This window comes from Penicillium arizonense (assembly GCF_001773325.1).
Source record: "Penicillium arizonense strain CBS 141311 chromosome Unknown PENARI_contig075, whole genome shotgun sequence".
NCBI classification, from domain to species: Eukaryota; Fungi; Ascomycota; class Eurotiomycetes; order Eurotiales; family Aspergillaceae; genus Penicillium; species Penicillium arizonense.
The window spans coordinates 1-27,281 of NW_019173352.1; the positions used below are offsets into that span (position 1 = coordinate 1).

General features: G+C 45.2%; 6 protein-coding genes across 6 annotated transcripts; 2 read left to right on the forward strand and 4 right to left on the reverse strand.

The window, feature by feature from the left end:
- Positions 1-130: 130 nt before the first annotated feature.
- On the reverse strand, positions 131-238 carry PENARI_c075G11214 (uncharacterized protein; the record flags this gene model as incomplete). The annotated part of the gene is made up of 1 exon (XM_022637663.1): positions 131-238. A coding segment is annotated over one exon (108 nt), but the record flags the coding sequence as incomplete, so codon positions are not given.
- Positions 239-5,569: 5,331 nt separating this feature from the next.
- PENARI_c075G08836 (SDR family oxidoreductase) lies at positions 5,570-6,616 on the reverse strand (the record flags this gene model as incomplete). The annotated part of the gene is made up of 1 exon (XM_022637662.1): positions 5,570-6,616. The coding sequence occupies one exon, from the start codon at positions 6,614-6,616 to the stop codon at positions 5,570-5,572; it is 1,047 nt and encodes a 348-aa protein (XP_022482484.1).
- Positions 6,617-7,690: 1,074 nt separating this feature from the next.
- Positions 7,691-8,219, reverse strand: PENARI_c075G01634 (uncharacterized protein; the record flags this gene model as incomplete). The annotated part of the gene is made up of 2 exons (XM_022637658.1): positions 7,691-8,046; positions 8,096-8,219. The coding sequence occupies 2 exons, from the start codon at positions 8,217-8,219 to the stop codon at positions 7,691-7,693; spliced, it is 480 nt and encodes a 159-aa protein (XP_022482483.1).
- Positions 8,220-11,048: 2,829 nt separating this feature from the next.
- Positions 11,049-11,471, forward strand: PENARI_c075G07875 (uncharacterized protein; the record flags this gene model as incomplete). Its single annotated transcript, XM_022637661.1, has 4 exons — positions 11,049-11,085; positions 11,133-11,272; positions 11,319-11,350; positions 11,405-11,471. The coding sequence occupies 4 exons, from the start codon at positions 11,049-11,051 to the stop codon at positions 11,469-11,471; spliced, it is 276 nt and encodes a 91-aa protein (XP_022482482.1).
- Positions 11,472-20,609: 9,138 nt separating this feature from the next.
- PENARI_c075G05657 (uncharacterized protein) lies at positions 20,610-21,713 on the forward strand (the record flags this gene model as incomplete). Its single annotated transcript, XM_022637659.1, has 3 exons — positions 20,610-21,083; positions 21,142-21,363; positions 21,414-21,713. The coding sequence occupies 3 exons, from the start codon at positions 20,610-20,612 to the stop codon at positions 21,711-21,713; spliced, it is 996 nt and encodes a 331-aa protein (XP_022482481.1).
- Positions 21,714-21,896: 183 nt separating this feature from the next.
- PENARI_c075G07471 (uncharacterized protein) lies at positions 21,897-27,136 on the reverse strand (the record flags this gene model as incomplete). The annotated part of the gene is made up of 2 exons (XM_022637660.1): positions 21,897-25,884; positions 25,938-27,136. The coding sequence occupies 2 exons, from the start codon at positions 27,134-27,136 to the stop codon at positions 21,897-21,899; spliced, it is 5,187 nt and encodes a 1,728-aa protein (XP_022482485.1).
- Positions 27,137-27,281: the final 145 nt, after the last annotated feature.

A 27,281-nucleotide genomic window follows, 5' to 3' on the forward strand; every position in this document is an offset into this window, starting at 1 on the left:
GACGAGATTAAACCATTCTTCAATGATTTTCGGGTCTTCACACTTCGCGCGCTCGTAATTATAGCCTTTTGAGAATCGGGAGGAGAGGATTGGATGCCTTTTTACGAATTTTGTAACCCAATCCTTACCGACTAAAGGAGAGGGGGTAGATCCACGCGCCGCGAGTAGTAAATCCGCCATTTCTCGTACGGTAGAAGGCCGAGGGGCTGCTCCGCGAGAGTCCATAGAGAGAATCCATTTTTGAAGCGATTCCTCCTCAATTTCGGTCAATTTATGTGAATTTGCGCGAGTTTCAGCGCGAAATGGACAGCCGGTAACGCGTCGCTGTAGTGTTGTACGGGGTACGTTAAACTGACGCGCTGCATCACGAATTGATAGGATTTCTTGCTTCTTAATAGCCTGGATAGCTAATAAGATCCTACCCTCTTGCTCCGTACGATTTTGAGAGGATTGAGTACGAATTGGTGGCATAGTGGGTGGTTGAAGAAGGAAGGTCTAATTAATTGACGCGTTTTACGTTAGGTGGCCCACTCGGTAGGGGTGGCCCACTCGGTAGGGAAATACGTTAGGGGTTATATCTTATATAATATATCATATTATATAAGCGACGGTGAGGTAAGGTGATAGTCACGATAGTTATCGACGGTGAGGTGTGATAATTAGGTAAGGTAATTGATAGTATTACTTGATAGTCAAGAAAAATAAAAGTAGATGATGGTTATTATTTCTTAGGACCCTTCCTCGAGGTCCTATATATAGCTAAATAGCTTACCTAATAGAACGATGTGGAATCGTGAGGTTCTATAAGGTATTTCAAATCATAGGTCATAGGATCACTAGTGTAATGATCATAGATCATAAGATCACTAGGATCATTGAAGGCTATAAGGTTTAAACCATTAATAGACCTTCTAAGAATAAGCATAGCTAATAACCTTTTATATTATAAGCTCTTCGGATCTAAGCCTTAGATAAGATATAGCTTAGATATACGCTTATACTAACAATGACTAACCCTATAGGATGAACTAAATTATTAAAGAGATTAAGCGGCGAAACTTATTTCGAGCGCGTTATATATGTACCTAGACGGGGAATATATATATGTGGAGCTAAGTGTTCAGTGCGTAATCATTGGCGCTATCTTCTAAGTAGTAACGTGCAAATTCTTTAACCCGAAATGCTATATAACTCTCTAAATTTAGTCTATACTGCGACTATGCCACTGCAGTACTATAAACAAAAAGTTTTCTCTATTGGTTAAAGGCTCAACCTTTTAGGGCATTGTTTTTCGTCTAGTAGATACTATAGGATAGATCAACACTAACTCCTTTTACGTTCTATTCCTTTCTTTGCTAGTGGGTTCTGTCGGTACGGCATAGGCCGTAGACGTCGCATCCATTCCTATCGGGTTTCCTCCGTGGCAATAGCTTTCTCGTGTTCTAGCATATACTTAGAAATATCATCATACGCACCAAACGCGGTAAGAGACGTCCACTAGGTCTCTAGTTTTAAGTATCTCTACTAAAGCCGCAGTCGAATCGTAGGCTGGTCTCGCTACAATATTGATTTAGCCGGGCTGTTAACACCCTTAGGCTTCCGCGACGGGCGCGTGTTAGGGCGGCTACCAAGTAAGGGCATAGCGTCGAGTTCCTCTCCCCCGCGGCGCGTTAGCTGACGAGAGATAGCGGGCATTATTTTGGACAATGCGAGAGATGATGTTTCGACTAGGGCTCCCGATGCTATTTATCGTCGCCATGACCTTACGTACAACACCATAAATTATTCCTTGTCACATTCAACGCATGTCCTTAATCTGTCGTTCCTCACTTAAAAGCTCGCAAGAGGATGAAGATTGTAGTCGGCGGCACGGCCCATACATAGGCGGCGTAAGAAAGTTGATTGTACGCTCTTTCGAGTTCGCTCGCCGTCCCATAGCGTAGTATGGTTAGATGGTAGATTGCATCTTAGGAGCTAGGATTTTTTTTTCCGTTTCTTCCCCTTTAGGCTGTCTAATTGACAGTCAATAAAGGGCCTAATACCCACTCTGAAACCGGGTGCAATTGTCTGACGATTGGAAATATAACATGGTGCAAAGACACAACGACCGAGAGACATGACAAATGGTTAGTCCATGTATAGGACGGGCGAAAATAGGACTTGAACGGTTGATAAGTCGCTTTTAAATTGAGGGGAAGTGTTCTTTGGGTCCAAACGATCAGAAGCTGGAGGGCCACTGGGCCTCACATCTCTGGGCTAGAACGCTCGTGGCCATCATTGACTGACTATCTATCTATAAAAATCCTAGGCAATTCCCAACAATTCGGATATCCAGGGTCCGACCTAAACCTGTCCGACTCCTCTACATGCTCTGCTCTGATTGACCTACCGGCAAGTGATTCTGCTTGCGAGAGCGAAGACTATGTGCCGAGCGAGGCGAACGCAAATTGAAGCTAATCGAAACATACAAGGATGCTCGGAATTTACAGCGTCAGATGAGTGTCACATTCACTATCTGTCCCAGGTATGTGCAAAGCTGGGATTCTTCTGCTGCATTTCGGGAGCTGTACAGGGAGGGTCGAAATCAGTTTCATCGCCGAAACAGAGATTCTTTCTCGAACCCTCCCCCAAAACGCGCTATACCTATTACGGTTACTCTATCCCAGAACCCCTTTCTTGGCAGTAATCCAGTACAATTGTACATAACTGGAAGACGCGCGCGTTGCGCGCATCGGCCCTGAAACGAAAGCCAGGAAAGGTAGGAAGAAAAATTGAAAAGATTTGTAGTTTGCCGTCGATAATCGACCGCCAGGACGCAGCTTCACGGTCAACTCTACCTCTACCGGGTGGGACTTGGCAACATCGTTTGCGTTGGTAAGAGTGAGATCCTTGAGAATCTCGGGGTAATATTGGCACAGAACGAGACTGATCTTGTTCTCGACCGAGAACATTGGAGCAGAACCGCGTAGAAGTACAGCATAGCATCCTACGCACAGGTTCTAGAAGCCGTCAATATAGCCGCAGCGATTGAGTAATCCTTCTATTAGCCCTATTATAGGATCCTCCTCGAAGAACTCGACGTATGTTAGTACTGGGAACAAGCATGCCGCACGAGAAACAAGCAACGTCTCGACTTACAACCGTCATTCCCTTCTCAAATTCAGCTATAGACAGGCGAATATATGAAGTGGATATGTCTGAGGGGAACAAGCTCGAAGCAACCACGCGAGACTTATGTCTGTTGAACCCTGGATCACCAAAATGTGCCGAAGTTTGATTTACTAGAAATTGAGGATGATGTACAATCAGGTGGATGTCAAAATTAATAGTCAATTCGTGTCAGAGGATATGGAACAGGATATAGCCGACCCTAAGTGCTTACTGGCCTTTGATCCTTAGGGGGAACCTGCATAAGGTAATGGAGGAGAATGTTGCTCACAAACGAAGGGTCAGGTCGGACGACACGTGTATTATTTTGTAAGCAATGATCCTAAGTAATAGGTCCTTAAAAGCAGTTTTATGGCCTCAATATTGACTGCGTGGGGGAAGTTTTATGCTGGCGGTATCTTTAACTATATAGAGGTTAACCACTCCCCTAGGAGCGCAATAGGCAGGAACGAGAAAAGAGGAAGGTCATCTATTACCAAAAGGATGCTCAATGAGCGGGATGGACAACTTGACGCCAAACAATACATAACTAGGCAACAATCGATCTAGCAGGCTGTCTATAAATTGATGCGTTGTCCTTCGCTATCTTGTTATCTCGGTCCGTACTGCTGCAACACCCACATAGGAAACACCATTATCAGCTACGGGCATATCATTTGATCGCCTGATCGCTTATGGTAAAGTGGATGGCATTCTGGAGTTTCAAGCCGATATCCCCGACCCTGTTCGTAAACAACTCTTTCCAGAAGAATAGCAACAAAATGCTCGCCTATCAATATCAACTTCATAGGAGGCCAATCTCACCTGGAATCACTGGCGGTCAACTTAGGTTATCTAAGAATGGTCATTATTTAAGCTAAACCTATGTATTTCTGACGAGGGCAAGGAGTAGGGAGTATATATACCAAAACTAGTGGCTGCTAGATTTATGGTACTGGCTGCTGTGTATAGATGATTGAGGTTCAGTTCATCAAACTGTAGGAAATTAGGGGGACGAATAGGAAGTTTCGTTCGCACTGCCCGGTGACCGGATCCTACACCTTGACTGCTTTATTTGACGTTAATACGAGTCAACTTCTTTCCTGCGACCAGGCAATCGAGTTGACCCGCTGAATATGCGCCTTGATGACTGCTCCGTGAAATTGATAGAGGAGGTACGCTATAGGTGTCCGGACTGGCTCTGCCTAGTTTGGGGGGAAACTGGGTTGCTAAGTAAGGCCGCATGCTTCATGCGGGACAGGAGGGCTTCGGACCAATTGAGCCTAGTTGCCAGAGGTGATTATTTAGATCTGTGGTAAGATTGAAGTACTTACGGAAGATGGGGTAGCACTTCTCGTAACAGTACCAAATAAACTCAGTTACAATTTACGCTCTCCATGTTACCCGAGCCGAATGTAGTGCATTTTGATAGTGAATGGCAGTAAATACATGCCATTACCTTTGAATATAACATAACAAAATGGGATAGAAAGGGAACTAGTATGAGGGGCCAAAATGGCGTGGTACAATCCGTCAAACAGATAGTAAAACTAATAAAGTAAGGGCGTTCCTAAAAGGACCCCCATTCTAGCCATTCGGACCCTATCTACGCTCACTAAGCCTAATTAGGCTAGCGACTGTAATTGTATTTCCAATGCATTAATCCGTAAAATTCATCAATTTCTTGGCGATGCTAATGCCCTGAGAATCAGCGGTCATGGATCCGTGGTACTTCTATTTACTATGCGTCCCCTTAGTAAAATTAAGTCACTACTATCTCTTACTAACGAGAACCCCGAATTAATTATGCTGTGATTAGGGCGTCGCCAGGCGCCATGTCTTCGGCTTCCTACATCTCGCCAATTTCAACACACCACAACATCACCAATATACGCGCTGCTAATTTCTACAATTATTTGATCGCTCAAAAATGGCTAATCAGGAAGGGTCGGAGAGTGCTGTGAATAGTCTCAGGAAGCATTGGACATCTTCCCAATTTGTAAATTCGTTAAATTGACTCCATTTTCTACTTATCATGCCATTTTTTTTTACAAAATTTGACGCAGAATAGCTGGATTCCTTCAAATCCGCGGAGTTTTGAAATCAGCATCTATTTCCTATTTAGGACTAGTGCCTTGCTAGGATCTTGGGGCCAGGAAGTCTGCTACTCGTTAGTAAGAGATAGTAGTGACTTAATTTTACTAAGGGGACGCATAGTAAATAGAAGTACCACGGATCCATGACCGCTGATTCTCAGGGCATTAGCATCGCCAAGAAATTGATGAATTTTACGGATTAATGCATTGGAAATACAATTACAGTCGCTAGCCTAATTAGGCTTAGTGAGCGTAGATAGGGTCCGAATGGCTAGAATGGGGGTCCTTTTAGGATTGCCCTAAAGTAAAACCCCTACCTACAAAGTTCAGGTCTGTTCTCGCCTTTCTAACTCCAAGAGGGACTGGGCAGCGTCTAACACTGAATTCTGGAGTGTACGGTATTTGATCCCGAGGAGCTGTTTGGACTTCGAATTATCAACACCGTAGACCTCAACGTTACCCAAACCAGACTGAGGCATCCCGATAGGCACACGCTCTCTGACTTCGGGCAATCTCTCTCGAAGGATATCTGCTATCATTTGGTAGCTAAAATTTCCTTCAGCCACAAAAAATCGTTGTCCTCCTGCTTCTGGAAGCTCATACGCTTTCAAATGGGCATCGGCCACATCGCGCACATCAACCCAAGCCCAAAAATCATTCGCTGGCATAGGGTCACTTGGCTTTGATGTCGGTGACATGAGTCGGTAGATATCAGCAGAGGATGTATTTAGATGTGCCAAATCTGTCGTTGCGTTTTTGTTTGGACCGTAAACCATAGGAGGGCAGATTGTCGTCAGGTCCCACGAAGGGCATTCTCTTTTTACAAAGTCCCAAGCCTCACGTTCGGCGAGAGCTTTTGCTGCACAATATGCTTCCGCGCCAGAAGTCCCCTTTTTGGCAGCCTCTTGGTAACTCATTGGATTCCAGTCCTTTTCGCTGTATACATAATCTGGTCTATTCCCTTTGGACAGATCAATTATGGACGCAAATGATGATATGAGAACCAATCGTCGTAAATTAGGTACATTTTCGTTGATCGACCGAAGAATGTTCTTAGTGCCCTCAATTGCAGGTATGAGAAGGTCGCGCTCGTTGTTTTCGACTTGCATCTGGAATGGCGTAGCTGTATGAATAATACCCGTAACGTCCTTCACTGCTTCGTCGAAAGCATTGAATGAACTTATATCCCGCACAATCGTAAAGGTCAACCTTCCGTCCCGGACGTATTCCGGAAAAGCCTGGCTGACTTTCTCAGCTTTGTCATAAGATCGTACCGTGCCACGAATGAGGAAACCGGACCGAAGGAAAACGTCAATGATGTGGGTTGCAACGAAGCCTGAGGCACCGGTTACTAGGATCAATTGGTCCAACATTGCTGGCGGATATGGAAATCTGGAGTTGGGTAGAATAGCTTGAGGAAGTCACATAGGAGAATCGACCCTTTATACCTAGATGTAGTATGTCCTTACATAATGGCCTGATATCATCACTTACCATGTGGCATCTAAACTTTTCGGTTAGGCCTTAAAACCAATGAAAAACTAACATCATGACCGTTAGACATTTGGGCTATCAATCATAATGACGCTGACCTATTTCCCGACGGAAACATTTGTTTTATTATACTAGCTTAACAGTCTGATAGTCCAACGTCGAGCCTGAATTGTTAACGATACAACGACCCTATCCCACTACTCTCATATATAAACATACTATATTGACAAAAAGTAAAGAGTAGAATCGTTTGGGTTGACGATTTATGGTTGGAGGTCTCAGACCCGGAAATGAGATCATTTCACCCGTTGCGGATAACCGTATTTCACTACCGAGCTGGACACCCCAAAACACCATAGTAAATGTGATAAATTACAACTTGATATCTCAGCAACCACGTTGTTGTTTGATTCCTTTGTCATTCGATAGCTATCGATAAGAATTTTAAATACTATATATCGATTTTAAGAAAGTCGAAAAGCTGCATTATCATGGTATTGAAAATTACGTTGCTTAAAGCCAAAAATATTTATGTCTCAAATCACAAAGTCATATATATTTCCTAAAGTCCTTGAAGAGGCTAGATATCACCTAGAAAGTACTAAGCTATTAGGAAATTTCTATATAGAACACCTTTGTTGAGATATCAAGTTGTAATTTATCGCATTTACTATGGTGTTTTGGGGTGTCCAGCTCGGTGGTGTCCAGCTCGGTAGTGGAATACGTTAGTGTACCGGTAGAATGACTGACTTACAACGCCCCACAGGTGGACCTTGATGTTAAATTGCAATCAAAAAGAGAAAAGAGCAAAGAAAGAAAATATGACATGCTACAATCGAGACTTTTGTTTCAACTATAAGTATCCCTTAAAAAGGAAGGACACCAGATTCAGAGTTTTTATCGATACTAGCTCAAGATAACACCCAGTTACCTCTTTCTCACGTTGTTTAATATCACCTTCGCCAAATCTTAGCGCTTTCAGGGTTCTGACCAGTCAGCAATCTGCCATCCATCGCCACGACCACATGCGAAGCCCAATTAGCGGATGCCTTCTCATCTTTGCCTCCTGATATCTTGTTCAGCTCGGTTTCAAGCATGAAGGGCATGTACCCTGAAGAATTCGTTCCATCCTCTTCTGAGTTAGCGAGGCCAGTGACCGGGGTGTTGGCTAAGAGGAATGAGGAATTTGACAGCTTTACGTTGAGTAAGGCTGCGGTACCATGGCAGACGGTGGACACGATCTTGCCCGACTCCCAGAATTCCCGGATCAAGGCGATAGAGTGGCTATCAGTAGCAAGATCGAACATTGCTGTATTGTGGTCAGTCACGGCTTAGAGCTCTAAAAGCGCAAAACGTACGCCCGTCCTCCCGGGTAGAAGATCGCATCGAATTCCTTTGCACGCCCAAGGAAGGTCGAAATTCACTCGGTATTCTCCCAGAGGGCAGAGTTTGTCTGTAGAAACTCGGTACACTGCGGATCATTTTTGTAGGCCTCTGCGGAGCCGGGATTTCAAGGTGCATAACCACCTTTAGGAGACGCGATAGTTAAGTTGGCGTGAGGTGAGAGCACATAGTATGGATGAGCAAATTCAGGCCTTGATTCGTTAGAATAGAGAGGGTTTACTAGACAAGATGTGTGTTTTATTACCAAATACCAGCCTGTCTTCCTGCCAGTGGAAACCAACTGGTTGTTGGATGAAAGGACAATCAAGACGTTTTTAGGGGTCATGAAGATGAAGATTTTCTCAGATCAGATCATTAATCTCAGTCTCAATCTCGTAGAAGACTTGTTTGTAATTTATAAAGAGACCCGTAAGAGAATATATCACAGTTCTAGATCGCGATCTATACATGCTGAAAAACAAAAGATGGTGACACAGCGACTCCTGTTCATCTGACACGGATTGACATGGTTCTACCCCACTTGGGTTTGGACCGTCATATCATACTGTAGATGCCATTACTGCACGTATGTAGTTTAAGAAGGAATAATCGCGAACACACGGATGAAACGTCAAATTAACCCGCTACCATGTGACTTATCGGCTTTGAAGTTACGCTACCAAGGAACGACTCGTCTGGAATTCCGGTTCCTCATTCACTCGAAGAGGCAAAGATTCTGCCCTTCTGCTAATAATTAGTGATAATTGTGTAAACCCAGCCATAATTTATTTATCCACCCTCCGTGAGAAGGAATACTATCAAAGTCAAGAGTGGGCACTGGGGACATGAAGAGAATCGTATGAATATTTCTGGTAAATTACAAAGCAACTCATCATATGATTTTGTTTTACGATACAATTCGACATCTTGAAATTCGCTAAGTCAAACATAGACGTGTGTGTGTAAAGATTGAGTTTGGAAAAGAACCAAAGAGAGTAAAGTGGTGAAACTGAGTTCGAGCGCGTCTGTATAGGAAATAAGAATGACTCGACGAGCGGATAGTCTTGTAACGCAGGTAGGGGATATTTAGCGAGCTCGTAAGAATTGGAATAAAGCAATATAAGTAGGAGCGTGTTTCGGGTACAGAAGAGAGGAAGAAAGTCGACAAGCAGGGCATCTCAGGGGTTGAATAATCGTAGGCAAACTTGGCGACCACAGCTATAGCAAAACCAATTATATAACATTCGGAACGAGGGGACAAACGCAAAGGGTACTGCCATATTCGAAAACAGATTCCCCTAGTATATTCCCAGATTGTTTCCCGACCTAATCTGAAACGCCCTAATCTATGTTGCGATTAGCTGCAGATCTTCCATTGCCAAAAGTAGATTACCGTTTTTATAACGAAAGAATGACGTAATATTACTGTATTTTACGGCAAGCTCAAGGACACTGGGAAAGAGGGGTAAGGCGGTTTGCACATGCTTCTTGCCTTTCAGTTCGTAGGCGTTCATTCACCCATCTTCTTGACAGTCAACTAATATGGTTCGCGCATCATGGAACCAAGATTACCTCTAGTGTGTACAATACAAGTTCCATTCCGCGTCATAATTGAATTTATGTGAGTTTTACAATTGCTAGTCCTATATCATTCTTGATATTGTTTGGCAAAACAGAAGTAAGCAACCAGAGCCTAGAACTAGCAGCCTGGAGTACTGCAGGGTTCCAGAGGCTTTCTAGATAAGGCGTAAGTTGCTGAAGCCACCAAATGCTTTTTGGTTCATGATGTCGTTGATTTGCCGTGCCCAATCGTTCATTAGATATTTCAGGCAATCGCGTATTATGTTAGCAAGAACATCGTCACCTCCGATCCGCTAGTCACTGCATGACCTAGACCCTGTGCCGTGGCGCAGATTCCTTGACCTATTTATGCTACTCGACGAAACGTTGACAATTGCTTTCACAGCCATGCTCTATGCCTTTGAGCATCCCATGTCTTGAGCGACCGAATATACGGACGAATTAAGCAATGAATTAACAGTCTAGAACCCATTCGATGTTCCGTCGCTACCCAAAGCGCCGGACTGATTGAGATGTTTTACTTCCCTTCAAGAACTAATGAATTCGCCATTGACGTCAAGACTATTGCACAGCGCCATATATAACCATAGCCTATCGATGTGAAAACTGGTGAAGATATTGACTGTTAGTCAACGTGGCTGAAAAATCTTTTCCACGAAGCAAAAACAAAAAAAGATAGGTCGCACCAAAAGAATACAACCCGATCCGAATATGTATCGGTCAACACCGACGCCGACACAATCATTTCCCTCCGGAATCATTTCACTTCATGTTCCTCAGAACAGTGTAGTCGAGTGAGTTCTCCCTGAATAATCCCGAAGATACCAACCTAAAGACATTCTTCAAACGTTTGTTATACATAGTATTGTATTCATACATGGCCTCACCGGAGATCGTGAGAATACGTGGAGAGCGGCGAATTCAAGTGATCCATGGCCGAAGACCTTGCTCTCACCCATAATCCCCAATGCTCGAATCCTTGCTTTTGGATATGATGCCTATGTAACTGACTGGAAAACCATGTTGTCTCAAAACAAGCTAGGCTGTCACTCCTGGAACCTGCTGACTAGCCTTGCAACTCATAGGGAGGCTGATAACACTGTGAGCTCCAATGGATGGGATTGATTGGAATCTTGCTGATTGAAGCAGAATGACCGCCCTATAATATTTGTCTGCCATAGCCTGGGAGGTCTTGTTTGTGAATACGTGTGTTATCCACAAAGAAATAACCGAGATACGAGATTTGACGATTACAGGCATTGACTATTTCTGCACGACGTTCTGATGAGCATCTCAAGAGAATATCAAATTACACTCGAGGTATCGCGTTCCTGGGTACACCACATCATGCGTCGGGTCTCGTTCAATGGGCGGAAAAGCTCGCGTATGTTGTTGGGGTGCTCAAACAAGTTAATAAGGATATCTTGAAAGTGCTTAGAGATGACTCCGAGGTGCTCGCTATGATCCAAGACACTTTCCATCATCTGGTCCAGACAAGAGTCCAAAATGGGCTTCCGCCGATTGCTATTACTTGCTTTTTTGAGGAATTACCATTAAGGGTTGTGGGAGTTGTGAGTATCCTTTGCTCCATTACAGTACATGCCTAATACTGGTTAGGTTGTTCCATCTCATTCCGCTATCCTGCCTGGGTACATACCAATAGGAATACATGAGGATCACATAGGCATGACGAAATTCGATAGTCACACGAACACTGGTTTCACGGCTGTTGCTGGTGAGCTTCTTCGATGGATGAGGGAATCTTCCTAGGTCAGAATTTTAGGATGGCTGGACTTCAAAGAACACGAGCATGGATTGGCTCTTGACCTTGGAGCATTCCTTGCGAGGCATGACCTTCTCTCTGGATCCTTAACGGGTGAAGAAGTTCCTGGAATCAACAACGCACGACGTAATCTAATCAATTGCATAAATCGGACTTTTCGCCTGTACTTTACTTTCGTGCCGGAAATAATGATTGGCAACAACTAGACACATGAAATGGGTGAAGAAGTCCTGAACGAAATGAGCTACAGATATGGCCAGTCCTATGTTGCGTGTTTCCTCATCGGCTTCTGCAAACTACTATCTCGGCATATTTCAAAACACAAGGCCAGTTGCCTGTGATGACTTGCTTGGACTAGCTCGAAATAGGATTAACTTACTAGATCTGAAGTGCGAGCAGTTGGAAGTACTGTACTTTCCCGTCCGCTACTCGAAAAAATGTTGAGAACCGAATGCGACGGCGTCTCTATTCGGCGAGTTCTGCAGGATGATTAGTTGACTTTAGCGCCTGGAAATTGGAACAAACAATTTTGATAACCTTGTCTCCACTGGGGTGCTCTTTTTTTCTGCCATATCACTTATTGAATTTTACGATTCCAGTACCACACACTCATTACTCATTCTTCAAATCGGTTCGACCAACACACATGATAATTATTTTTTGGACCGGCGGCGCAGATCAGCCATTGAGCGGGCCGCATTTAACCGAGGGACACCGTAAACTGCACCTTGTACGATACATTACTAGATACTGTACGTAATACTGTACAGGACCGCATTAGTTCACTATCTATCTATCTTATGAATTTGGCGGAAGTATACTATGTTTAGACTAGTGTGTTAGAGGATAGGGTTCGGGAAACAATCTGAGAGTTTGAGGGAACCTGGTTTCGAATATAGCAGTATTCAAACGGGAGACAACGTACTAAGAGGAAATGATAGTGGTGATAAACGGCACAGCGTTGCAATAAACCGAGGGACAGCAAGCAGATGACGAAGCAATTATAGCAGCTTAACGTGCAGAAACATGCAGACAGAAACCCTAGAACCCTAAGCCAAGACGATCTAATCCAAGAAAGCGCTGATAATGCAGGTACCGGTGGACAGCAGAGCGAATGACGAACGTGCGTGGCAGAATAGTCCATACGTTTTTTAAGTCACCTCTTTTTGCAACGTCTCGCGCACACGTACATCCACGTTGACTATTCCCTTTCCCTCACTTCGTTCGTTTCAGGGCACAATCTGAAAATAGCTTTTGTATTAAGCCTGTAATGTTTCAGAGTTTCCAGACGCTCATTCTGCAAATAAGCCAAAAGGATGAGTGAGCCAATACTACCGGATGGGTCACCACACTAGCCGCCCCTCCTCGCCCCTCTTTTTCCACATCGATGAACACTCTGGCCAAGCCAATATTTACTTTGATAAGGTAGCAGTTGGTTAAAGGTTCTTTGCTGATATCATACCAGTCGGCAATGCATGCGCTTTCTCACTGTCCTTGATGTTGACCGATGTTAAGCCTCGTATGGCGTCTACTTTTTATCTTTAAAGGTCTTCGGATTTCTGATAGGCTGGGAAAAATTGACACATGCCGGCCTTTCGTGGAGCAACAAATTGCACATGTTGAGTGTATTGAAGGCCTGGTATAGTCGTTCTCGAAATCGGCTTGACAGATACACTCTTCGTCATTCTTTTCTGGCCCCACCGTCAAGGCCTTAGCGCAGATCAATTATTTAGCGGGCCGCATCAAATTGATGGACGTCGAAAAAGGCATCCCGTATGATACTGTATTCGGGTATGTAAATTACGCGGCGCTTACGGGGAAAATGTGATTCCGTGAAACTCTATAGTGGGGCTCTGTAGATTAAGTGGCAGGTTGCCTAGCAACTGGTCCCCGGACTTTGTGCTAAGTGACTTCAGAACATCTTCTCAACCTATACAGCACGGATTGATCCTCTTTATCGAACATCCTTGAGAGGTACCTCTTACGCTATTGTTTCGACCGGTGTTCCATTGTTTGCGGGCGAACATGTGAAGGGTCGAAGCAAGTCTTGGTTCAAACTAGCTAAGCCGTCATGCTGTCTATCAAAAGCTTAAGGAAAGGACAATCTACGTGGTCGTGCAGCGGTGTAAACATGCCTAGTCACGTGGTCAGCACGTGATGTATACGGGCCCTGGCCCGTTACAGTACCCCCCTCGTCCCCTCCGCCGTCTATTAAGAGTGAGTTAACGTGTGTTAAGTCGAAAATTAGTCTGTCGTGTGTCGAAACGTCACCGAATCGCTCTTAAAACACTTCTAATACGGAGTAGTCTTATAAGTTCTCCACGGGTTCCTATGTCAATTCCGCGTAACCGAGCTACTTCACTAACACTTCGCGACGCCGTCCTCTACCAATCTTCTTTATCTATGCTACTATAACTTCCTCGACCTAGTATTCGAGTTCGTTACCGACTTATAGTAGTGGCGGCTACGATCGTCTACGAACTAAGAGCGTAGCGGATCCGTCGCGGCTAGCCTAACGAGTTTAATATAGAAGACTAGATATATACCGGATAGGATATCGAGCTTTACTATATATAGTGTAGGGGCTTCTAGCACTATATAGCGCGTATATAACTAGTCGAGCTTCTTCGATAGTCTCTACGAACGGACGTTCCGGAGGTTTAACTATACTTTATCGCCCGTACGGTAGACTAGTGCGGCTTACCTTATCCGGTTCGACTAGTTCTATTACTTTTCTTACGCGTTTACGATTGCCGCCCGTGCCTATTCGGTAGCGTCTCGTAGGCGGTTCACAAACTTTTCGCTAGCGTTTTCCGGTCTACTCGCTACTTCTTATAGGTTTCCTTAGTTAAGTAATCTAATCGGTTTAATATAGTAGCCGTGTGTAAAGAAGAAGGGTAATAGTCCTATCGATACTACTTCTCGGTTATTTATCGCTCCCGTAACAATAGGTAAAAGACCTTTCTAGTCTATTTAAGCGTAAGACGCGAATATTCGTAGGATTCGTTCGACTTCTTAGTTCGCTCGCTCTATAGAACCGTCTAATTAAGGGTAAAAGGCTATAGATAATCGGTATTAAATCTCTAGCGTTTTATATACGCGTTACTAAAACCTACTTACGAATTATAAGCCTCGATCACTTATAATAGCTACTAGTAATCTATAATATATATAAAAATATATTAGGAATACGTCCGCTAGGGCGTCTACCGTAATCGACTTTATAGCCACGGTAATAACACTCTTAGTAAGTCTATCCGTGGCTACTAGGCAATTCGTAGCTCCTTCGTACCCTAAAGGTGGTAGGTTAGTAATAAAGTCTATTAAGATTTCAGCCTATATTCGGTTAGGTATCGGAATGTCAGGACCCCGACCTGACAGGTGCCTGAGGGTGCCTGAAAAGTATACTGCGAGCCTTTAGGCTGCGTAGTATACTAATAGATAGGCGCATGCATGGACCATGAAGGTCGTGCACTTCGCTTAGTCCCTTAGCTAAGCGCACCTTATATTTATTGCACTCGCTAGCCTTCGTATAAAGGGTAGCAATTAGTCTCTTATTACACCTATATATACACTTCTTCGATAGTCTCTACTTCCCGTACTTATACTGCTACACTAGGACCTTGTAGGGTCTTAACAATTCTAATTACTCTACCTAGTGAGTACGCCCGGTAGAGCTATTAACCCCTTTTCACTATTATATCGAGCCCCCACTAAACCTAGTCGCGTTTATAGCAATAAACTACCGATACTACGACCTAACCTTAACCTATACCTACGCCCCCGTCTAAGCCCTCCCTCGATAAGTTTAGGGACCGGATTACGTAGGTAGAAGAGGCATTAGCCTAACGTGAACTCGAATCTCGCCTAGATACGTTGACTAACCCTCGCACCCGAGCGACCGAAGTGACCGACACGCCCCTAGGGACTATTTAGGCCCTACGCCTTTAGCCACCTTAGGCGGATACGAAGATTAAGCTATTCGTAGGGTCGAATACCTAAGAATACTATATATTCGTGAATCGACTTAAGAGTCATTTCGAATAACACCCCTAGTGGTACGCCTTTATATCTAATAAGGTGACTACTACGGCCACGTACCTATTAGACGATCGCTATAACTAATAGCGAGCGTACCTATAGTCCTTCTCGGAACGACCTACCTAGTAGGATTTCACCGAATTCTACTTACGGCTTATTAATAACCCTAAGAATATATACCGTGAAGCTACCCTTACGTATATACGACGGACCTAGAGGCATAATTAGTCTATACGTACGTTTGTAACTAAGCTAGACACTATTCACCGGTAGCTATAATACCCTTATAAAGATAAGTATCGTAAGGAGTATCTCTAGGCTAAGGTCCTAGATATTATTCGCACCGAAGCTATTAAATACCCTAATAAGCCTAATATTTACGAGGCTTATATCGGCCACCTTTATATAGTCGAGAACTAGCTTCTAGAAAGGCGGAAGCTACTTCACACTTAATCTAATATAGTGCGGTTAGATTAAGAAGCGAGTATACCCCTTTAGTCCCGTATTATACGTAACCTAAAGACCTATTTGTACTAAAAAGATTATAAAAAATAAAGCGTTAGCGACTCAAACTAGGAGCCTCGCTATAGCGTATCTAAGAGAAAATTTATATAACCCCCTATATAATTAGGGGCTATTTCCTACTATTAATATAGGAAAGTAGGCTATTATACTAGTAGCTATAATTAACTAGATCCGCGAGCTTTATAGGATAAGACCTAACTATTAAAAAACTAACTCCCCTAGTGTTTAGAGCTACTAAAGCACTAGTAGGGGTTTCTAGAAGGCAGAGCGACTAAGCCTTTATATACGAAGTCTTAATCCTTACCTAGAAGGGTAATAAGGATATATAGGCGCTAGTTAATAGCGGAGTAGAGTAAAGCTTTATTAACTAGCGCTAGGCGAAGGAGCACCTTCTAGATAGGGAAGTGACACCTTCGTAGGGGTCTATTATATTTAATAGATATCCTATCACTTCCTACGGGAACCGTGAGGTCGACTATAAAGTAAGGGATAGCGATAGGGTCCTAAACTCCCTTATTATCTCTTACGAATCTATTAAGATCGTAGGATATAATATTATTCTTAGATATAATTAGCTTATATAAGCTAATCCGGATATTAACTAGTCTAAGGATACGTAGAAATAGCGGCCGCTAACTAGCTAAAGGGGGAATAAGATAACTATAGCGGCTTACTATCGAGAAATCCTTATAGGGGCTATCGCGCTAGTAATATATCCTTCTCCTTTAGCGTAGTTAGGGTCTCCTCCGCTACTTATTACGGTATACGGTAGAGGAGACGGCCACCCTACGCTACCCGCTATAGCGGCCGGTACGGGGGATACCTTCCTAGAAACCTATCGAGAGTATAAGGACGTCTTTGATACGTCCTAGGCGGCTAGGTTGCCTAAGAACTCTATATATAATTATCTAATCGATCTTTAGCCGGATTCGTAGCTATCTTACCGCCCAATTTATTTATTATCGGTAAAGGAATTAGAGACCCTTAGGGAATATATCGATAATACGATCTAAAAGGGCTAGATTAGACCCTTATAGAGTCCGGCGGGCGTACCTATTATATTTATCCCTAAGAAAGACGGTTCCTTACGCCTTTATATCGATTATCGGGGTCTTAATAAGATCACGATTAAGAATCGATACCCCTTACTATTAATTAGTAAGACTATAGACTAGTTATCGGGTACGGTGATCTACACCTAGCTTAATATCTAGGACGCCTATTATAGGATTCGTATTCGTAAGGGAGATAAGTGGAAAACCGCGTTTCGCACCCGATACGGTCACTTTAAATACACGGTTATACTATTTAGGCTAGCTAATACGCCTATAACGTTCTAGTCATATATTAACCGCGTATTAAGCGATCTACTCGATATCTATTACGTTATCTATTTAGACGATATTTTAATTTACTCCTAGAGTGAGGAGGAGTATATCCTTTATATAAAGAAGGTTCTAGATAGGCTACGTATATATCGACTATACGCGAAGCGTAGTAAGTGCCGATTTTATATATAAGAAGTCTATTTTTTAGGATTTATAATATCCCTAAATAGTATTTTAATAGAGAAGGATCGTATTAAGACGATCCTATAGTGGCTATTACCCTAATACGTCCACAATATACTCTAATTTCTCGGATTCGCGGGATTTTACCGCCGATTTATTAAAGGGTTTTCCCGTATTACGGTACCCTTAACGGCCACTATAAAGGGCTAGGGTAGCACTAAGAAGCGTACGAATCGCAATAAGGCTACTTTCACTCTTACCCCGAAAGCACGGAAGGCTTTTAAAGAGCTTAAACGCCGCTTTACGGAACTACCGGTGCTAGCCTATTTCGATCCTATAAAGCTAATTCGTGTTAAACCTAATACTTTAGGTTACGTAGTTATAGGGATCGCTAGCTAGTAAGACTAAGAGGGTTACTAGCACCTAATTACTTTTTAGTTAAGGAAAATAATTGATATAGAGACCCGCTATAAGACGTATAATATAGAATTGCTTACGATCGTCGAATCCTTTAAGTATTAGAGATATTACCTTAAAGGGAGCACCTACCTAGTGGTGGTGCTTTCCGACTATACTAACCTATACTACTTTATATCGACTAAGGACCTTAATAGGCGTTAGGCTAGGTAGGCTAAAAAACTAGCTACGTTCGATTTTATAATTAAGTATCGCCTAGATATAAAGAATCCCGCTAATACGCCTAGCAGAAGACCCGATTACGTACCTAGAGATAGGGAATTTAGAAAGAATTCGCTTCTACCTATACTTTAAGATAAGCTACGAATCATAATAGGTATAATAGAGTTAGATAGTGGCTAGTTAGTAGAGGCTATACGTACTTAAGGGTAAGAGGCCCTTATAGGATAGTCCTATAAGCGATCTAGTGTAGATCGGACGGAGTTAGGTAGCATAGTTATATATACTCTAGGGTAAGAGGCCCTTATAGGGTAGTCCTATAAGCGATCTATAATAGATTGGACGGGAAATACTATTTAGTAGCCTCTCTCCCCTAAGGAAGTAGGTAGATCCTACGAAAGGTCTAATTTTAACCGATATAATATAAGTATCGCGCTAGCACTAGGGTTAGGTCGTATCCTAATAAAGTCTAGTGCGACCGGACCGGTAGCTAAAAATCTATAGGGTTCTAAGGAAACTATAGTGCGAGCGTAGGGATAGCGAGATAGTTCTAATAGACCGCGAACTCTCTCCCCTACGCTAGGGACTAGTACTATTGCGTGCCGGGGCCTTATAGGCTTAAATAGTGATTAGCTAAGTCCTATAATCGGTAGGAGTGCCGATAGTGCCTACGAAGATATTAAAGATATAGTAGATAAGTACTATGCCGATAGCGATATAGGGATTATAGACCCCCTAGTACCACGCCTCCTTACGCGGGTAGCAATAGATAGTGAGATAGTATACTCGTATATATTACTAACTTCTATAGCGGAGATTGTTAAGTATACGTAGGGAAGGGATCCTAAAGCGCTAGATATCTCTCGCTAACTAATAGAGGGGAATAATAGTGCGAGGCTAAATAGTACGCCTTAGAGTAAGATATTAGATAGTCTACTTAGGTTTAATAATCGTGTATACGTCTCTTTAGCGACTAAGCTAAAAGAGGAGATACTATAAACGCACCACGATAATCCTTAGGGAGGATATTACTAGGTAAAGCGCACCCTAGATACAGTGCGTAGACGATTCTATTAGCCTAGACTTACCTAATATATTAAGGAATACGTTAAAGACTATAAGAATTACTAAAGGAATTTAGTTCGTAGGTATAAGCTATATAGGCTATTATAACCTTTACCTATACTAGAACGGCTAGTATAGTGGGTTAGTTTAGACTTTATTACTAGCCTACCACCCTCTTTGTGGAGAGGAAGGGTCTATAATCCGATCCTAGTGATAGTAGAGATATTCACTAAGTATTCCTTTTACTTACTATACACTAAGGATATTGACGCACCCGATTTAGCGGAATTACTCTACGAGCGTATTATCCCTATTATAGGGATGCCTAAGAACCTCGTTAGTAATTAAGATAGCCTTTTTACTAGCTAATTCTAGTCTACATTTTGCTACTACCTTATAGTGAGAAGACGTCTCTCTATAGCTGTAAAGAAAGGGGTTCTAGTATTTGCAGGATAGAGCCTGTCAACTAGGTAAGACGAAGATGCCTGGGAAGCAAGTAGTATATTGGAGGAATACAGAGACTGATCCTTGGAGAACCTCTGGGTTCTCCTGGAGTGCACTATTTAACATGGGAGATCAGCGTTGCGGTGAGGAAGCGCTGACGTGTCGACACCTGTATGATGTTGATCCTCTGACAGTGCGAGAGATCTGTGCATGATTCCTGAGGACTCTGTGCATGATTCCTGAGGACTCTGTGCATGATTCCTGAGGACTCCGTTACAATTATCCCCCCGTCCAGTACGGGTGTCCGCACCCGTGGTGAAGTCTGCAGAGCGTAGCCCATTAAAAACCCAGTGGGAAAAGGTAGCTAGTTCTTGCAGGAGAAATAGTAATTGCGGGAAGACAGGAAGGCGATGGGGAAACGATAGTGTAAGGATAGACGGTTGCAGGCAGGAAAATTGGGGCCTGAGGCAGGAATTTGATAGGGCTGGAAAACCTCATGATTTCCTAGTTGGGGTGCAGGGGTTTGTTTGTATGGGTGGTGCGCTTTGTTGTGGTAAACAAAGCTTCTTTAACACAGTGAAACTGCGTGAAACAAAGCGTCTTCGACGTGTTTGTTTCTGCGTTTGTTTGTTCAGGGTTACAGGGCTTTGTTGTGAATTCATCCTCATGGGTATAAATCCCCTGTTGTTTACCTTTCAGTTTTCCTTTTCCCTCATCATTTTCCACAACAGCGACACGTTCTCACGTCGCTGTCGTTTCTCTGGTGTTTCTCCAGATTCTGGCTGTCATATCTTCAGGTAAGTGTGATGACCATTCCCATGTCTAAGTCTGACGACACGTTGCTGACTCGCTGTTGTTTTGCCGTCGTTTCAGTAGCGATCTAACTGCTGTGCGCTGATCATCATGCCTCCCCGCGGAACAGGTCGTGGTCGTGGCCGTGGCCGAGGTCGTGGCAAGGCCCCAGCAGCCCCAGCTCCTCCCAGTCGTTCGCCCACTCCATCTGAGGTTGAGAGTGTGATTTCCAGCTCGGACGATGAGCAGGAGGAAACCTCTAGTGCACCTGAATTCTCGCCAGCAGCTCGCTCGGTGATCACTGGTTCCGAGACTCCTACTCCCAGCGCTCCCAGCACTCCCACCCCCAGTGGACCCACTTCTCTTGCTGGTCTCCGCCGTGCCCTTACCGGTGGAGTCAGGAAGAAGAACCGCCCCCTTCGCCCTGTCGCCTATCTCCGCCATGTGGCGTGGTGCATGCACTGTTTCCGGACTTTCTTGGAGAACTGGGACACCAGTGGACCACCAGTGATCCCCTGCTGGGACGACGGCTTGTCGTCGAAGAGATGCCGTCAGTGCGCCAGCCGCAATAAGAATTGCGAGCCTGTGAGTGTTTCCAATAAGCATGGTGTTATGATAGCGGCTAACCAGCGTTTCTCTGTAGGTAAACGAAGGTATCCTTGGTGATGCGATGCGTCTCCAGTGCATTCTCGACTGGGCCAAGCCTTTCTGGGACAATGAGGACGATAACGAAGTTTTCGATTTGGACAATGCTGTCTTTGGTGACCTGGTCCAGGCTGTTCAGGCCCTGCTCGCCGGTTTCAACGTCCTCTTAGATGGTCACCGTAAGCAGTTTGGCATTGCTTCAGATAAGAAGCCAGCGAAGGTACGGTGTTCTGTTGTTGTTTCTCTAGCGTTTTGCTAACTGTTCGGTAGGACATCGCCAAGTCCTACGAAGCAGTTGTCCACAACCGTCGTGGATTGCTCCAGCCAATCCCTGTCACTGTCGGTATGTCGTCGCTTCGCCGTCTCGTCGCTGAAGCTTCGACTTACCCCGGTGCACGTCTTTCGGATGATGGTTACCATGCTTGGGCTTTTGCTGTGCGAACTTTTCGTTCCGCTGTTGTTGAGATTGTGGCTAGCCAGGAGAAGTACGATAACCTCTCTAACCCCCAGTACGACCAGCTTGAGGCAGATGTGGTCAAGGATTTCCCCGTTGAGGACTACCTTGTTTAGTCGTCGGGTTGCTAGTGTTTCGTTGGCTCGTAGGAGGGTCTTTTGCTGTTTATCCTTTCGAGGATAGTTTTTGTGTTTTCTCCGGTTTTGTGGATATGGCGGGTAGCTAGGGTGAGCTAGTTGTCTTGCTGTATTTTCGCTAGTGTTTTGTGGTCGGATCGATGTTTCCCCAGGATAATTCAATCAATTCGACCTTTTCTTTTGCTTCTGGAACTTTGCGATAATACCTCTAGCATTCCCCATGTCCGAGAGTGGTACCCATTGATTGTACTCGGAGGGCCATCCTTTCCATTTAACCAAGTAGTGTAGTTCATTCTGGAACTTCTTTTCACCCCGGACCTCCTCAACCTCCCACTCATCATCATCTTCTAGCTCTGGCATAGGTAGGGTTTCACTATCGTTTCGCTGATGCCATTCTTGGAGTAAAGAGACAGGGAAGACATTGTGTAGACGAGAGTATTGCTCGGGTAATGCTAGCCGGTACGCCTGCTTTCCAACTTTGTCAAGGATCCGGAAAGGTCCAATGAAGTTTGGGGCAAGTTTTCTTGATGGGTTCTTTATTCGGAGATTGCGGGTTGATAGTGCAACTAATTGTCCCCTTCGGAACTGTATAGGTTCGTGGCGTTTATTGTAGTGTTTCGCCTGCGATTCGCTTGCTTTTCGCCATGCTTCTTGAAGCCTTTCTCGTAGCTTTTGCAACTTTTCTAGTCGTGCTGTAGTTGCTGGGACTTCCTCCCTGGAAGCGCCGTCCTCGGCGCGCAATTGGAAGTTTGGGTCATAACCGTAAAGTGCTTTGAAAGGTGTAAACCCTGTGGTTGAGTTTATAGCATTATTGGTGGCAAATTGGGCTGTAGGGAGGAGGACTGGCCAATTGGTTTGTTCCGTATTGACGAAGCATCGAAGGTAGCTCTCGAGTACTTGGTTCATCCTTTCCGTTTGGCCGTCGGTCTGCGGGTGAAACGCTGTCGAAAATCTCAATTTGACATGGCTTTGGTAGCAGAGTTTAGACCAGAATTTGCTAGTAAAGACTGATCCTCGGTCTGAAACTATGCTATTTGGCGGGCCAAATCGGAGTTCGATTTCTTGGTGAAACAATTCAGCTAGTTGCACAGCATCAATTGTAGATGAAACGGGTAGGAAGACGGCGTATTTTGAAAATCTATCCACGATAACTAAGATCGCGTCGACGGTGTTGTCCTTGTAAATTGTCTGTGGCAAGTGGGTGATAAAGTCCATTGCTAGATCGCTGAAGGGTCGCTGGGGAATCGGTAGCGACTGTAGTTCGCCATAAGGTCGATGCCTTGGTGTGGCTGCCCCTTGGCATACTGCGCATTCTTTGACGTATTGGGCCACGTCCTTTTGCAAGTTAACCCAATGGAATTTGCGTTTTAGTAACTCGGTGGTGCGAGTTCGACCGAAATGTCCTGCGAGTGGATCATCATGGTAGATATTTAGCAGTTTCTGACGTAGGCCATTTCTTATGGGGATGTACAACCTATTTTGGTATCTAAGGAGGCCTTCATGGTCGACTAGCCATCCATGGTTCCCGCGCTTTTCTAGCTTAACGTCGGTGATACGACGGCGGGTCTCTGGGTCTCCGCCCTGTTCCTGTCCGATCTGGGACTTTAAATCAGTCGTGGAGTTCAATTCCTGAACTGACCAACCCGTGGTCCCACGCTTGGCTTGTGAGACTCCGACGTTTCCACGCCTTGCCTCTGAGACTCCGACGATTCGACGCCTTGCCTCAGGGTCCTCACCCTGTATTCGCCCAATTAAGGTCTTCAATTCTGTCGTGGCGTCTAGCCCGTAGACTTGTTCAACCACACAGGCGCGCTCAACCTCCCGCTGGGTGATCGCACGATCTCCCTCAGCGGTGCGAACTGTCATGGCGTCTTCTTCTAAGACTAGGGGCAAAACCATGCAGCGGTGACTAACGACTTTTTCACGGGACGCACGACGGCGGTACGCTGGGTAGCGCAGAGGTACTCGATGGTACAGAGAAGCTCGACGGCGTTTCTCTCCCTTAATAGACGCTCGACGGCGTATCAGCACTCGACGGTGCAGAGATGCTCGACGGCTATCTCTCTTCTTGCTAAGCTCCGGCGTCCCGGGCTCGCTAAGCTCAGTCGTAGGCACATCCTGGCTGGCCTTGGTTGCAGGCACATCCTGACCGGTATTCATTTCTTTGACAGCAATTTGCTGTACATTCACCCCCTGATCGCTAGCGAAGCGCTCTTGGATCGGGGTCGTAAGTTCAGCTGCGGGCGCAACCCGACTGGCATTTGGTTTCCTTGATAAGCCATCCGCGGGATTGGTCTTCCCAGCGCGATGCTTTATAGTGAACTCGAACGGAGTTAAAAACATAAGCCACCTTGCCTGTCTGCCGTTAAGCTTAGGCTGCTTCATAAATGTCTGGAGATTAGCATGGTCTGAAAGCACCTCGACGGGATACTTGCTACCCTCTAGGTAGTGCCTCCATTGTTTAAACGAATAAACGATAGCGAAAAGCTCTTGATCTGGCGTCGCATAACGGAGCTCCGCGCCAATAAATTTCTTTGACCAGTACGCTACGGGGTGCCATGTCCCGCTAGCGTCTGGCTGCGAGAGGATTCCAGCCATCCCAAGGTTTGATGCATCAGATTCGATACGGATCCGTTTTTGTGGATCAAAATGCTGGAGCACTGGGGCTTCTTGGAATGCATTGAGAAGCCGGTGAAACGCTTGCGTTTCTTCGTCGGAGAGCAAGACATTACCAGGCTTCTTGCCATTCTTACTTCCTCGAAGCAGGGAGGTTAGAGGTAATGCAATCAGGCTATACCCTTGGATAAATCGTCGATAAAAGTTGCAGAATCCTAGGAATACTTGGATTTCATGGTAGCTTTTTGGGATTTCCCATGAAGCGATAGCGTCGACGCGCTGTCTATCCATTGATATGCCATTCCTAGACACCACGAATCCTAGGAATTCAACCTGGTCTTGGTAGAAGGTGCATTTTGCAGGTTTCGCGTATAGCTGTGCCTGTCGTAACCTCTGTAGCACTTGACAAATATGCTCTGTGTGGGCCTCGCGGTCCGGCGAGAAGATCAGGATATCATCGAGATACGCCACACAAACGACATCGAGAAGCCCTCTTAACGCCGTGTGAATATAATTCTGAAAAGTGGCTGGTGCATTCGTAAGACCAAACGGCATGACTGTATACTCGAAATGGCCATAGCGAGTGCGAAAGGCTGTTTTCCACTCTTCTCCTTCACGGATCCTGATCCGATAGTACGCATCTTGTATATCAATTTTGCTAAAGAACTGCGCGCCAGCGAGTCGATCGAGGATCTCCGAGATGAGAGGAAGGGGATACCGGTTTTTGACTGAGACCTTATTTAATCCCCGATAGTCTACACAGAGACGTAGACTGCCATCCTTCTTTGGAACAAATAGGATAGGGGCCCCTGCTGGACTTTTCGAGGGTCGGATCCGACCATTGTCAAGGTTTTCATCTAGGTAGGACCGAAGCTCTCGAAGTTCTGTCTGAGAGAGAGGGTAAATTGGGCCATACGGCGGCGTTTCGCCGTCTTTTAGCTCGATAGTATGGTCTGTTGCTTTCTGAGGTGGTAGGGTCTTGGCATTTTCGGGAGCGAATACGTCGCGGTACGCTAGTAATTCGCTAGGGAGACCCTCCTCACGTGAGGCGGGGTATTCTTGGTTGTCTCCTGGAAGCCACACTTCCTCAGGAAGCTTTACCACCGCATACACGTACGCGTGGTTCCGGCATTCCTTTACAAATTGATATGGGGTGGCTATCGAGTATGACGGTGCGACATACCACCACTGGCGTTTATGTGGCGAAAAGTCGACGTGTTCATCTCGCACCGTTGTCATAGATAGGAGAACCGGGCTTCCTTCGAGGCGAGGGTCTCGATCGATAGCTAGACAACGCCTTTCGAAGGTGCGAGTAGTCCCCCGCGAGTCGGTCGCCGTGATAGGGACTATCCACACCCCATAAGTAGGTGTTGACCTTCGATTGATAGCTGAGATAATGACGCCGGTGAGTGGTGCGCGACGGAGTCCGTATTGCTGAGCAAATTGATGACTGACGATGTCAACCTCGGCTCCGCTATCGAGATCCGCATGCGTTTCGATGTCGCCCCGTACGGTAATTGGGATATATAGGCGGCTTGTGGTCCCAATTTTATCTTGAGGGGTCGGTGTCCCGGCTTCTACACCGACCCTCTGGCTTTTCCCGAATGCGCTGGTGCCGACTGAACCTTAGTCGAATTTTGGGGGCACTGGTCCTTCCAGTGGTCTGTTGACCCGCAGGTGAAACAGCTGTATGGTTTTTGTGGAGTTGTATTATCGTTTCGCTGGCGATCATGCGGCTTTGCGCCGAATTCACGCCGGTTTGAATATGGTTTAGTGTTTGGGTTTCGGTCACCACCTCGTCCTCGGAAGCTTCCACGGTTCCATCCTCGGCCCCGACCAAAGTTGGAGGATGGCCCGTTGAAGTTAGTCCGTTTTCGATATCCCTGTTGGTCAGGGGAGTGATGTCTTTTGTTTGTTGAGCGGGGAGGGTAGTCCTTTGTTCCCGACTCCGTTTGAATGAGGTTCCAATAGTGCATCGCTGTCGATACCATCTCGTCCCGATTTTTAGGCAAATGAAGCATAGCATTCTGGATACGTGATCGGAGGCGAAGCTGTAACTTAGTGAAGAAGTTAAGTGCCCGTTGATCCTCCGACGGTGCTTCGAAATGTCTTTCGAGCGAGAGGAGGTAGGAATTAAAATCGCTTGGACTTTGATTCGGACCTTGCCGGGCCTCTTGTAAAGAGGTAGCGATGTCGGCTTGTAGTGTGGCCGAATTGTGTAGTAACGTAAGAGTCCATTTCTCGAATAGTTCCCATGTCGTTTTGTAAGCGGTTCGCTGGGGCTCCGCCTTCTCTTCGACATAGTGTCGCCATCTTTCGCGACAGTCAGAACTCATGCAGTTGGTGGCACCAAGGATCTTTCTCTCGTCCGATCCATATTTGCGGGGTGCGCCTGCGAACATGTCTTGGAGGTCATTGAGCCAGGTTTGGCGTTGTTGTATACTGTAGTGTGCTTTAAAAATTGCAACTTCGATTTTGATTTCTCCGGAAGCTCGTCCTCGATCAGATGATGTAGAGGAAGAGCGTCGATGGCGATCCGACAACGATTTCTCGGTTATTTGGCCGATTGCTTCCTCGAGTTCCTTCTTTCGGGTAAGCAACGCATGAAGGGTTTCGAGGCGTTCGACCTCAGCGAGGTGCTCGCTAAGTTGGGAAGTCCGGTCCTGAGAATTGTTCTCCGGGCTGCTACTTCCGTCGTAGATAGTGGCGGGAGGAACAATGGACTCGGTGTCGGTTCGGTGTGGGTTCGCTGGCGATCCCCGAGCGACCGACGATCGGGTAGTCATTGTTGCTTTGGGAGGCATCTTCAATCTTAGGTAGTTGAAGAAGAAGGATCAGAATTGTAAAGAAAGGGGTTCTAGTATTTGCAGGATAGAGCCTGTCAACTAGGTAAGACGAAGATGCCTGGGAAGCAAGTAGTATATTGGAGGA